This window comes from Nyctibius grandis, chromosome Z (genome assembly GCF_013368605.1).
Source record: "Nyctibius grandis isolate bNycGra1 chromosome Z, bNycGra1.pri, whole genome shotgun sequence".
Classification (NCBI taxonomy): Eukaryota; Metazoa; Chordata; class Aves; order Nyctibiiformes; family Nyctibiidae; genus Nyctibius; species Nyctibius grandis.
The window spans coordinates 95,313,691-95,327,574 of record NC_090695.1 but is presented as its reverse complement, the minus strand read 5'-3'; the positions used below and the strand labels follow the sequence as shown (position 1 = coordinate 95,327,574).

Below are 13,884 nucleotides of genomic sequence, written 5' to 3'. Positions count from 1 at the left end.
AATAGAAAGCACTTAACAATGAATGCAACTCTTTTTAACATGTTCTAACATGAAGACGTAACAAGTGGGTATATGGGTCAGCGTTCAAAAAGGAAAGGGCAAAAGCATCAACACACAAACAAGAGGGATCCTGACTGAGCAGGAAATCCTTGAGAGGGAGGAGCCTTGGGTTCCTATGCCTGCCCCTAATATTGTTTATAATTTTTTTCCTCTATTTTAAATTGTACACATGATCCTGAGGGCAGGGACAAGATCATGGAACTTCCCACTTTAACCGAGTGTATCTGCATTAAGCTCTGCACTATTACTGCTAGATTATTGCAAGTTACCTGAGATAGCTTTTCAATTTAGAAATGTTATCTCTGCACAGCCCTGTAAAATGGGGAGCAGACATAGATCATCAGACAGTTAGAATACACTAAATTTCAAAAAAGAAAAAAAAAGACAAATCTCCTTCCATGTAAATAGCAGCATGGTAGCAAAATTCACCTTTTTTTCCTGGAGCTTTTTTAGTTTATTTAGCTCAAGTTTTTTATTCATTGGCTCTATGTGAGTAAAAACCTACAACATTTGAATTTATCATTTCACTTTGTTTCATTTTGTAAGCCAATATTGTGCTTTCATGTGGCTAAGCCTTGATTGATAGATTAAGGTGCAATTTCAAGCGATCTTTGAAACTTGTTTTGTGGTTTTTTGTTTGTTTTTTTTTTCTTGACACTGCTCCATCCCCCTAAGAAAACAACCTTAATTACTTCTAAGTTAAATATATTTTTTAATATAAAACTATTTAAAATATAAACAGATGTTTAACTGAGCTTTGCTCTTTTATTCACAAGTATTTCTCCGCAGTTTTTCCATCAGTCCAAACAGGCCCAAAAGAAGTGCTGTCTAAAAAGGAACAAACATACAATTAACAGAAACTACAAGTCCTCTTCAAACAGTTGTCTGATTATAATACAGATTAATACCCTGGATTCTTCTCAAAAGTCTTATAAGTATCATGCCACTGAATATACTAATTTTCCCTGCTAATTGTACATTTTTATGTAACAGTAACTAGGTTGATGTCAAAGAACTGAAACCAAATTATATACCATATGTCATACTAGAAGCAGCTTATAAAGATTAGCATATTTATAAGACCAAAAAAATGCATTTTAAGTAATGCAAATATGAAAAAAAATATATTTGTAAAAGCATTTTTTTCCAAATCAACTTAAAGTATACTTTCTACTTTACTTTTACAAGATCAAAGAAACTAAATTCCATCCTGTAAGAAAGATCTTAGAGAGAGTAACATCTGATATTGTGCAAAATGTCAACAGTCAATAGTCTATCCCTTCAAACTGTAACGCTAGGGTCTAAACAATAAGCTATTTGGTCCAAGGTAAGACAGAGAAGTCAGACAATTTGGTAATGGCCATAATGGCCCAAAACATTCCAAGTTGAAAAGCATGTAGGACAAGAACTGAATATATAACTCCTAAGTTTCTAACTAAAATCCAGTATTTTTGACATGAGCCTACTTTTGTACATTTCTAACTGGGTATCTAAATTCATTTAGACAAACTTTTTAAACTTTTTAAAACCTCATTTAAAAACCTGAAAAGTAATGCTAATTGAAGATGAACAATTAAAAGCATGTGTTTTCAGCAGAAGACCAATATGCAAATTAAAATGCTATTAAAAACAAAACTAATAGATAATTAGTGAGCTATACTTACCTTTATTATGGTCATTAACTCTCAAAGCAGCAATAAAGTCAGAATAATGTTTGTCTACCTCCCAGAGACATGCTTCTCTACAAAGTTGATGGACTAACATGTACTTCAATGTATTCCACATGTATTTTGTTATATTGCCTTTGGTGATAATATATAATTTAGCTAACCTAATTTAACGTCAATATCAAAATAGCTTGACAGAGGAAACTGTATGCTAGTTTTTAGCAAAATTTTTATATATAAAAATATTTTTAGCAAAATATTTATATATTTTGCCTAGTAGGAACATAATTTGTTATACAAGAATCCTCACAAAAAAAATAGTTACAATTCTCTGACAAAGTTTTCAAAATGTGAAAACTGATAAAAATAACTTTAGATTAATAATTGAAAGCACAAAAAAAAAATTATAAAACTCCTTTTGACAATGAGGCTGAGTTTTCACATTACTGTGGCGCATTCATTTTAAGAATTCAAAGCCGTGAGTAGCAGATTTTATATTATTAACATTGTCATATGAACTAGTCAATATAATTAAGTCTCCAGTAAACTCTGATCTAACCATCTTCAAAGGTTTGTTTCTTCTAGCTTTATAATGTTCTTCAGTTAGACTGAGAGTAATCTCATCTTCATACACACTTTATGATGCGCTACTAATAATCTGTAATAGAATTAATAGGGTAGTTTCCTGGAAGTAAGCAGTACAGCTACAAGAGTATTTTTGTTGCAGTTCTTTCAACCTACTATTCATAGCTAAGAAAGTACTTTAATTTCCCTAAATAGCTGTTCAGTAATACAGAAATAAGCTTATTAAAATCTATTTTTCTTCCCTTAAAATATATCCTATTGTCAAATTGATACAAAAAGTGAATGAATGAATGAATATTTGCAATATCGATGCAATATTGATATTGTGCAAGTGCTTCATCAGCACTTGCTCAGATTATTTTGCCTTGAAAGAGTTTGCATAGGTTAATTGTTCAGAACTTAATAAACAATTCTGTAGATGATGCATGAAGAGAAATAGGATCCAAGATGGTTAAATAGTCATCAAGACACTAAAGAAGATAAATGACGAAGGATTCCTCTGCCACTCTAATCACAGTAATCAAATAAAACTCTTCTACCTATCTCCAGTCTTATAAGGGTGCAATTATTTAACTCATTACCAAATGACACAAAATATTCTTTCAGATATGTTAAAATAACCTGTTAAAAAAAGAATTATTATTAAAAACGGGACAGAAGCATTAAAATGTAATCTTGGAAAATATAATTATGCAAAGCATTAATATGACTAATAATAATAAGTTAATTTAAAACTTCTTTATATGTAGATGTAATACTTTGTCTACAAAAACCACAACAGTAAAAGAACAACTGACCAGCATCAGTAATAGGACTTCAGAGGGCTTGAACACACTGAAGGCTTCAAAAATCCCCAATATATCAATCACTATGGACAGGTCTTCATATGCACAGTACATTCTACTTGTCAGCTTACTACGTGAGCTCTGAATAACTATGATGTCTTGTGTTTTACTTGCCTTGATGCAGCATCTGACCAAGCATGCATACACACAGTTTATTCAGCATGTAGCCACTTTTCCAGAATTTCAAGGCAGCTGAGACTGTCGGATGTCTGGAAAAGTGACCAAGCTGCAAATATGTATGAAATCGACATTTGTCTTTCACAGAGAATAGAAGATTTGACTGAATTATGAGAAACCCATATCTGGCAACTCTAATACTGGTTTTGGGAGCTCTTTCAGTCAAGGCAGTTATGCCCTTAGAACAGCACTATATCTGGCCTTGTAAAAAAAACAAACAATAGTAAACATTTTCTTTCTTTCTGGAGTTAGATAATATCCACTGTTTTTGTCACATGTTAGCAGTTCCAACAGCACTCTTCTGGTAAACACACAGACATGGATGTTAATTAAATTCAGCTCAAGTGTGAGTGACAACTAGATGCATTGCACATGTCCAACACCAACACTCACTAATTGGTTATAAAAAACGTGCAATATGCTGTAATCTACCAAAGCACCAATGCCTAATCACTTCATGCTGCAATGAATTTCAAGTAAACATGAGTAGTTATACCATTAATTCTAATAAAGCGACAGCTAACATTTCCTCCACTATAGTGAACATTTGCACAAAAGCTGGCTTATCAGTACTTATAATGTCCAGCAGCTCTATAGAAAGATATTTAGAACACTAAGAATTCTTGTAAGAACTGTTCTTGTATGTAAGAACATTTGTTCACCTAAAAGTGTGGAAATCCAAAAATACTCAGCACTTTATTTTTTATATAGAATATGAAAACTTCAACCTCATTTATATTAAACCATCACAACAGATATTAAATAATGTCACTGATTATTTATTAACCTAATAACTCTTTTTGACCAGACTGCACAAGCACAAACTGACAGTTACTCTTCTCTTTTATTCGCCAAGTCAGCAGAGTGATCAAGAGGAGCTAAGCTTTTTGTTATTACCCAGCTGCACTAGGATGTGATGACTGAAAACTTCTGGGGGTGTAACTTTAGCTGAGATCAGAATACACCTTAGTGGAGAGGTTCTTCCCAAGCTGAAGAGTTTACACTGGCACTGATGTAACTGAGCCACAGAATAAAATCAGAAGATTAAAAATACTGTCTCCTAATTCACCTGCCACCAATTCATACTGATAAATCACTTTGCTTTATTACTGTACTTGACAATGGGCAAAAGCTTTTGTATTTTGTCATTTGTAAGTATAGAAAAATAACTACAATTTAACTGATCCTTGATTTAATCCTTGATTTATTAACTATCACAATGAAACTAACAATTTAAAGGGCAATGAAAACACAACCCTACTTAGTGAGTAAAACCAAAGAATATCCTTCCTTCATTGAGCCCATTTGGACGCAGCCATTTAGGGGAAGCCACCACTCTTTCTGAGGTACTTTTAAAAGCTCTGTCTGCCTACAGCTTCCTCTGCTGACAGTTTTTAGTTTCATTTGCCTGTGTTTTAGTCATGGCTTAATTGTGTTTACGTCTCTTCTCACTGACTGCCAATTTATAGAGCAAACTGCCTATAGAAAGAAAATACTAAAACAGAAATATTCAGCATAACGTCAAATGTATAAAATAAATTGAAAAAAGTTTTATATCTCTATTCAGTCAAAGAGCATTTAGGGTGAAAGTGATACCACATTTGTTGGTGAAAGCTATTTTGCAGGCATCAAGCTCTCATTCTGAATTGTTACAGATGAAAAGTATCAGTCTCTGCCCATGAGATTAGGATGGTCCAATTGCAGAGCCATCTTACATTTTCTCACTGGCTGCCCCACTTATTTTTTTATAGTGGAGCTCAACAATTTGAAAATGTCAAAAAATTAAGTTTTAGATCTTACCTGGATTTCAGTAACAGAATTAATAAGATTTGCACTCTTCAAATTTTAACAGGCACAACAGTTAACATCACTGCAGATTTTTATTGACACCAGTATGCCATAAGTATGTCTGTTCAGGTTTTGGGTAGCAGAAGACATAACTATATTCAGTATACAAAAGCTGAAAATTATACTCATGAGAAACCTGAATGGGATTAACAAGGCATCATTTTAATTATGATACATTTACATAGTGAATGGAATGTTGAATTACCAGCACTTAAAACTTTTGAGTTTGACATGACTCTCATGAACTCAGAATTCTCAACTGAAGATTCAGAAAAATATGCATAAATATTTGACCCATTATATCCTAATAATAAATCATATATAATGAAAATAATTAAATCTGACGAAGATTGCTATCAACATTAGTATAGAGGAACTTGAAATAAAGATGTTAGGTACTAGATAAATGACTTTGAGGTAAGCTTTAAGTTTTCAGAACACACAGGTATGAAATCTACCTTGTTCTGTTATTCATTACTACTTCAAACTTGTGGATAGATGGTAGATTTATACTCCAGAGTCACCTGAAATTTTTCTGCTGATGACTTCCTTAAACAATAGTATCACTGGCCTATTTTGTTAATTGAATTAAGGTAGAATCAATTAACCTATCCTCCTATTTCCATGAACAGAAATGCTTAAAAGTGAAATTTTAGCCTTGTTGTATGGATAATGAGCACGAGCATGATTAGGCTGTGTGAATAGGAAACACCTTCTCTCAGTCTACAAATTTCAAGAAGTTACTATATAAAATATGTATTCTATTCAAGAGGAAAAAAACCCACAGACCTCTCAGTAGTTCTTAAAAGCTAAGAATCTTGCACACTAGTTCCAAGAGAAAAGATAGCACAGAACTTAAAAAGTTTAAGATAACTACAAAGAATATTATTTTCTTTTTAAAATATGTTATTTTAAAAATTATGATTGCACATGATGATGCAGGAAATTAATTTAACAAAAATCCACATATTTTTCTCCATTTAAGACACATATGATGATGGTCATGATAAAGAAGTAACTAGTTAAGTTTGTAAAAAAAAAGAAATTCTCAAGGGAAATGGGAAATTAGTTGATAGCATTTACCTTAAAATCTGGTGTTTGAAGTGGCATGTATTAAAATGGTTTAAAAAAGTAACTTCAGTTACTCCCTCTTCAAAAACAAAACTTCTTCATGGCAATAAAAATAGCAAAAGGTGAAACACAGGAGTTACTATTCTTGATCTCTTGCCTGTTAGTCTTATCTAACATGTTTGAAAAACAATGCCTGGGATAACCTACCATCAAACAATCTTTCTGATTATCTGTCGTGAACAAGGCCTTCCAGCACAATAAAAGCCCTGCTTCAGATAATAGGAGTGTCCTAGAAAAGCTATTCTGTGTCCAGTTAGAGGATAGCTAAGGAATCTGTTCTACATTTCCCATGTAGAATCAGGGGTTTTAAACTATCACCTCAGTCTTCTACTAGCAGTAGGCATTATTTGTATTACAATAGCACCTAGGAACAATAATCAGAGACCAGAATCACATTGTGGTAGAGGCTTTATCAACCTGGGACAAAAAGATAAAGCAAATAGAGGACAACAGCGTCACACAGATGGTATACATGCGAACAATGAGACAGTCTTCATCATGCGACAACAGTATTTCCAGTGCATTGTCAACTGAGCTAGTGTAAAGTTCTTTTTATATATCATAGAAAAGAAAGAGTGCTTGAAGACTTTAAAGGACATATTTGTTCATGGACAAAGAGTTTCTCCTAAGCAAGGGGGATAGCAGGGAAGAAAGCACAAGGATGCTATTTTGCAAATGTTACGTTACCATGATAGTTTAGAATCAGAGTTTATTCAAGCTCTGGATACCAAAGGAAAGAAAACAGTCGTGAACAATCTGCAGGAAAAGTTAGTTGTAGCTCTGCATGCACAGATTCGAGAGGACTTAAAAATACTCTAATCAGTACACACATTTAGAAATACTGACAGAGACTTCCCCTAACCTCCTCCCACCCACTTAAATACTACAGCAGTTTGTCACTTGCCATGTGTTCCATGTTATGATAAATGTATTCTCTCTGAACTGCAAGTATGCCATAGCACCATCTATTTCTTTTCCAATCACCGCATACCATTTAGTTATTTCATAAGTATTTAGTCATGAATGTCCTTTGCACTTCTTGACAGATAAGAAGAAACAAGGGACATTCCCCAATGTGCAAGGAAGATAGCAATGACTGTGTTGTACTGAGTCTGTATTCAACACAAATGTTAGGTGAGCAAACAGTATCAATGTAACAAAATAAGTTTTTTCTAAATGTCTAAACATTCCAAATAGTTCTATTATTTTCTTAGTACCTTCCCTTAAAAGGTAGCATTGCTACTGAGTAGATTTCCTATTAACTCAATGCCAAAACCACTTATCAAAGCCACAACACTGTCAGCTAATAAAGATACAAAGTTAGACAAATATGAATCTGAGGATGGAAGTAGCATCTACCAGATCTTTAGATTCTTTGTGTAATAATGAGTTACAAACTCTTCAATTTCAGCCAGGAATCAATGTGGGACTATTTTGGCAACATGTACTGGAGCTATGTATCATTATTGTCTACTTTGTGGTCCAAGAGGGCTATACCAAACAAATTATTTTTTAGATAACTTGTTAGACCTAGGAGTTTATTAGAAAAATATACGGCTTATGGCTTGAAAGACCATAAAGGGGTTTAAAGAGACCTAAGGGACAATGATTTATCTACCAGAATCAACTTTCTCTCCAGGCTGCTGCAACAGAGCATGGAAATGTGAAAAACAGGATTAAAGATTCATGTTATCTGCTTAAAAACTGCAAATGCTTTATCATTTATCAAGAATGACACTTCAAAAGTTATCTGGATGGTATGACATAAGATTGTACAATCCACTTCCACATTTTGCACACAGTGGTGTTAGAGACTTCCTTTTATCAGAGTTGTTGGAGCTCATATCACCATTTTTACCTGCTGAATCTGCATATTAGATACAAACATTACAAAGTAATACCTGTGGAGTGTGGAACTTAAGTTACAAAGTTTCTTTTTTTAAGAAAACAATATTACTCCCACTACAGGTCTCCAGAATTGAGATATAAGGGGATTAAGGGGAATATTCATATTACCTAACCTAGCACTTACCTTACAAGCTTAGGTTAGGAAGACTTTTTTTAGGAAGACTCCATCTAACAGAGGGAGAAACTGACTTAAAGGGTCTTTCACAGAAGAAATCCAAAGTTGTCTTCTAAACCACCCCTTTAAAGGCACTAACCTTTCTATTTTCTACCCAGGAACAGCGGCCTCCACATCTTTGTAAGAAATTAGGCAGTGCGCATTCCCTTCTGTTTCGTCTGAGTCTGAAAACTCACTAACGATTTAAAGTGATCTTAGTGATGGCTGCCAGAGACATGACCCTGGCCTTGAATCCCCATCACCTCTTTTGCATTGTCCCTGATGTTTGTGTGATCCCAGTTTGACTAAGTTCAGGGAGCTAGAACAGCTGAAAATGAACTTTAAAAACACTTCCATTTCAAAGCTTAGATCTACATAAGCACATAAACCAAACCTAGATTTACCACAGTGGAGAGAGCTAGAAGTCGCATGACATGGCCACAGAAAAAGCTAACTCTCTCGACCCCATTCCTATTTAGACTAGGCTTGTATTTACTCCTCCAAATCAATTTTTTAATTATTATAATTATATACACAAAGAGTTCACCTGTTTAAAGTCTAGCACATGCTTAAAATATTCATCTAAAGAAAGGGAACACAAGAGGTAAATCCAATACAAATTAATGAGTTTCCAATAAACAGTAACAGAATCTTTTGGAATTAGTAATGCATCATTCTACATTTAATTCAGAATGCTTTTCACTCTCCAATAAGTATTACCCTCACAACCATCTCTCTGTCCTTCCAACAACTAAATACTCTATGGAAGTTGCTTATCATCTCTGCATCTAATGCAGTTTGAAATTTTCTTGAAATCGCTTCCTACACTTAGCATATTTATAAGTTACACCAGATCAAATATTTGAATCTAAAAAGTTGGGCCCCAGAAACATTTTCTTCTATCTTCCATGTCACAGCTTCTGTCAAAGTGTAATAGGTATCAATATCACCTTAAATGCACATTCAGGTATGTGTAGAATTCTGAATTACAGATTTGATCAAGTAGCATAAAAAGGTTACACTTGCGTTGCTGTAAAACTAAGAAAAATCAGACAAGCTTCTCTTTCTTAATATTTAAAGATACCCATCTCCTGCTGGAGAAGCTTAAAGCTTTGCACTGCTTTTATCTATTTTAGAATCATTCTGAACAACAGCCACCAATCCGAAGAAGTATATTTTCTAAATATTCTTTCGCTCTTCAACAAAAGTAAGACACTGGGAAGGTACTGAAATCCATTAAGATGCATGTAGAGTAGCCTCTAGCAATTTCCAACCTATTTAAATAAGCAGAATTTTTCTATTTCCATACAAATATTCTAGTATTTTAGTAAACATTTTGTACCTCGGTAGGCATCAGTGTTTGTTAATCTCATACATAACTAATAAATTCCAATCCTGCAACAAGCTCTCTGTATTCAACAGGACTATGCCTAGGCATGCTAGACCACTGAGCTAGAGGTCACTGCAGGATCATGTTTTTCTAAGTATAGTAGTTACTGTGTCGAAATGATTCACTTCTACCATCACCTTGCAAATTCTAATTTTATAATTACAGTGATTATCTCATCACTATCTGATGACACACAATGACTGGAGGCTAACTAGCACCTAATACTCAAATTTAACAAAAATGCCATGAAAAGAGGCATCACAGCGCTAGCAGGCATAAAGAACTGCATAAACAAAGAAATGTGCAACAGTTTTCAGACTCTTACAGGTTAATTTTCCTGACCAGCTTCCCATTCACAGATGGGCCCAGGTGGTAAGCCAGGCGAGACACACACATAGTCTGAAGGGGCATCTATGCAGATCTGCAGCCATGACAGAAGTGGGAGCACCACTGTAGGCTGTCATGGGACAGGCCACAACCTTTGTCACCTGTACAGTTTCTTCCACCCAGAAAATCACTCCCGTAATGAGAAAGTCTGCACTAACAATACCAAGGTTTGAAGAGAATGTTTTATTATTCAGTACAATAAACCATTGTATGTTTCGTAATAATTAAATTCACTTTGAAAAGGAAAAAGAAATCAAATAAATTGTTATATCTAATTATGTAACACAACTACCAGAAGACAGAAGAGCTGAAGAGCTAAGTATAAAATGAATTTGTAAGTGGTTTTATCTACAGTTCGCCTCTAGATCTGCTTTTACATGGATGATCATTCAAGTCTAGAGAATACCCAACCAACCTGTTGCAGCTGAAAACCTTTTCTTCCATTCACCTTACAGTATAAAATACTTAATCTCAACAACTTTATCTAATCTGTTTCCTATGAACTAAGAACCTGCATTTCAGTATCCCTGAAGTATTTCTTATTTCTTTAATGCTGAAATAGTTATTATAGAAACATTAGCTGGTTATAACATAGTATTATGATTCATTCAGAATAGCCATGGCCCATATATTTAGAATGTTCATTTTTTTATCATAAAAAGATTGGAGTCATGTAATTCTTTCATGCATATGACCACATCATTCCATTAAAAACTTTCTGTGGCTGTAGCAGAATTTCCATTTTCATGAAGGACTTCTACAAAAATTGTCATCTTCTCTCTAAAGTAAATTTTTGCATAAAAATGATGAATGTATTAGAATCCATTAGAATTCAGAGTACAAAAAGAACCATAAGTTATAAATGAATACAAATTTTGTGAAAACCCGATAGAAGCACTCTGCATTAAGACCTCCATGGTGGTTTATGTGTGAAAGAATTTTTAGAGGACTAACTGTAATTCGTGTTTTCTGCATTATATAAAAATAAAAACATTTTTGTTTCTGCATTATATAATTGGTTTATCTTTCATTGTTTATTGTCTTCTAAACTCTATACCTGTGTCTGCACCAATATTTCTCAGAAATAATGTATCTTATTCTCTTCGCTTCCCCTCTCCCTCTTAAATACTGATGGATAAAACTAACTTGGTGTTAGGACTTTTCTTTAGGATAGTTTCTAAACACCACATAACTCCCTGAGATATATATTACCTAAAACTGATACTACTGCAAATGCTCAGTAATCTGAAATATGCTATCACATTTTTTTCTATACTATGTGCTAAACAAAAGTTTCAATTCACTTTTTAATCCAATAAGATGGGTAGTTTACTACTAAACCACAGAAAACTGTTTTACATGGCATCTAAATTGATTCCTGAATCACTGGCACTTAAAACTGCCTTATATGAAAAATTTTTGCACTTTTAATGTAAACAGCAAGAATCATCACCATTTGCCTTCCAAAATGAAGCATCATCTTGGCATCTATCAGCAACAACTACCAAAAGAAAAAAAAAAGTGATGTGAATTTTAATTTGCAGACAGAATTATTTCAAGTATGTCTTGTTTCAGAATAACAATAGCCTGTTAGGGCTTGCAGGCCTCAGCATAAGTAGTTTGAGAATAGTAATGACAGCACAAACAAAGCACTGGAAAAGGTTTATAAGGGTGGAGTCCATTACTAAACACTGAATTAAAACTCTTCTGTATCCTGCGGCTCCAAACTTTCCGAGGATGCAGTAGTATGCCCTGAGCAGACAAACTGTAGCAGACTTGGCTTATAACCCCTCTTCCTCAACACACAAGCCCATCCAGTTATTAAAACTGAATGCACCGTTGTTCCCTATGAAATACTTGAAAACAAAGAACTAAAACACAAAGACCATTCCCCTTTACAGAGTATTAACTTCCGCTTTTAATAACTAACTCATCGTCCCACACGATACAGTTCTGCATTGTACAACACACACCACTTCAGTCAGACAATGCACACAGCAATAAAACTCAACCCAGCAAAGAAAGTGAAAGCTGCGTTTGTTCAGCATGTTATTTGGCGCAGCCAACTGTAATGCTTCTGCTTGCCATTTATTGTTTACTCTGTTAAAGGATTATTAAGAATTAAGCTCCATTTGGCTATTTTTTGAGAAGGGAATTTACATGCAAAGTGACTGACACTTGATATTTAAAGTCTATTGGTCGACTCTGACCCTGCGTTTACAAGTGACTCATTTGACTGCAAGGATCTCTGATGTGGAAATGCTCAGATACGAATCAATTGCAGTTTTTGTCTCGGGTAAATGTTACTTGGCAATCCAAAAGAAATGAACAATGCTCGAACCGAGGTTCACATAGAATAGTATTCATATGTTTAAAGAATTCCTTTTACATGCCTGATTTAGTTCTAGTCGGAGGATTTATGAGTCCACTTCTCCTAATAACTTAGCTCAGTGCACAGTGTTTTTAAACACACACACACAACCAGCAGTTAACTCTTTTGCTGCCTAAAAGAACAGAAGTGTACGGACGTATTTAAGCAAATAAAAAAAAGCAGGTTTGGTCCCGACAGGGCTATTGATTCTCTGTGGGAGGTGGGGATAGGGGAAGGATAGGACGAGAAAAGGAGAGAAACATGTAGGTACAGTTTGCAAATCCTGGTTCCATAAAGAAACGATTGTGTGTAAGAATCGACCATTCCTACATGAAATCAGCTCCGTGCCAATTCTGCCGTTTACCTCTGATAAGGATAAAGTGAAAGGGTTTCTCTGTACCCGAGCGAGATTCCCTTCCTCTTAAAGGGCAGATGCAGCATTTCTATAAACAAAAATGTCTCTAGCCCTACCTTGTGCCAGTGCTTGCAACATGTGGAGCTGAAGCAACAGGAACGCCCACCATCCCCGACAGAAGATGAAACAGAAGTTTAACTTTATCATCATTCCGCCTCGCCTGCTATTCCTTCGGGCAATAATTTCGCGATCCACCTTTCTTTCAACCGTTATTGCCTCACTGATCCCCATCCGATCCGACTGCCTGCCACTCCTGACAGCGCTTTGGTCATTGCTCATTCCGCACCCCGAGGCCGGGCTCTCTTTGGTGGGCTGGGAACATCGCCCGCTGCCTTTGCCCCGGAGTCTGGGGGGAAGAGAAGCCCCCACTTCACAGGAACGGCGGCCTCTTTGATTTGTGCTCACTTTGCATGCAACCCGAAAGCAGCACTCCGGCTGCCTCCCGGTATGATAATCGCCACCTAAGTCAATGTTTCTTCTGGAGGTATTGATTGCACCAAAACAACCAGTCAGAAATGTGAAACACATGTTTCTCTGCACTGTCACATCCAATGCCTTCAACAGAGAGGGAGTAAGTTTATGGGCATCAGTGTTTCAGTAAATCCGGATCCTTCAGCACATCGCTAACAGAAACAGAGAAAGACTGATCCATCTTAGCCACCAGCAGACAATCCAAAGAGTACCTTTCATACCGCAACGATGATGGAAACTGTTGCCCCTGTGATTTTTATGAAGCGTGGTGAGTTTTCCAGCGTGTGTCCCATTCTCCTGTAAAAACCTTGCGATGGAAGTGTTAAATTATTGGGGCGGGGGGGGGGGGGAGGGGGGGGGGAAGCGTCAAGGAAAAAAAAAAACACAACTAATTGAAAGTATCTCTCTATTCCTTGCGCTAAGGATTTATTTCAGACAATTTCAAGATTAGCCATGCAGAGAGGGTAGTCTCCAG

At 35.4% G+C, this 13,884-nt stretch overlaps 1 protein-coding gene across 1 annotated transcript in view; it reads right to left on the bottom strand.

The window, feature by feature from the left end:
* SDK1 (sidekick cell adhesion molecule 1) overlaps positions 1-13,675 on the bottom strand; it is a 394,034-nt gene extending 380,359 nt beyond the window's left edge. The window contains exon 1 of the mRNA XM_068422403.1: positions 12,995-13,675. Within this exon, the coding sequence (XP_068278504.1) occupies positions 12,995-13,466 (472 nt within the window). The 5' untranslated portion in view covers positions 13,467-13,675. The remainder of the gene's footprint in view (positions 1-12,994) is intronic.
* Between the last annotated feature and the right edge of the window lie 209 nt (positions 13,676-13,884).